This window comes from Penaeus monodon, chromosome 22, assembly GCF_015228065.2.
Source record: "Penaeus monodon isolate SGIC_2016 chromosome 22, NSTDA_Pmon_1, whole genome shotgun sequence".
NCBI lineage: Eukaryota > Metazoa > Arthropoda > Malacostraca > Decapoda > Penaeidae > Penaeus > Penaeus monodon.
This window is the reverse complement of record NC_051407.1, coordinates 32,740,648-32,741,017: the sequence shown is the minus strand read 5'-3', so window position 1 is coordinate 32,741,017 and position 370 is coordinate 32,740,648. Positions and strand designations below refer to the sequence as shown.

At 36.2% G+C, this 370-nt stretch overlaps 1 protein-coding gene across 1 annotated transcript in view; it reads right to left on the bottom strand.

The window, feature by feature from the left end:
• Positions 1-370, bottom strand: part of LOC119587416 (zinc finger protein 358-like) — a gene marked incomplete at its 3' end in the record, with an annotated part of 14,558 nt that overhangs the window by 12,133 nt on the left and 2,055 nt on the right. Inside the window, 1 exon segment of the mRNA XM_037936152.1 lies at positions 56-181. Coding sequence (XP_037792080.1) covers positions 56-181 — 126 coding nt within the window.

The window sequence follows — 370 nt, the reverse complement described above, 5'->3', positions numbered from 1 at the left end:
CCGAATTCAACGGGCTAACACTCAAAAAGTTCAAGAGAGAAAGCACCTCACACACCATAATCCTCGTCATCAAGATCATCCACAAACTGCTCCTCTGCTTCTTCCAGTTCCACTTTGACATCTTGTATCAGCTCATACAGTTGGTCTTCGTGAATCCGAACACTATTATCGGAAGAGCTATCTGGAAAACAAGGATGCTTCAGACTATTCATCAAAAGGATATTATCAGAACTCTAAAAGCAATTACAAACTATTTGTTCCACAAAACTTATATACGTGGATGATAAAATTTGTTCATCATAATTGCCAGTTATTATTTTTCTGCCTATAAAAGCAAATTTGTCTATGTGCTCATACTTCTTTTTATCTT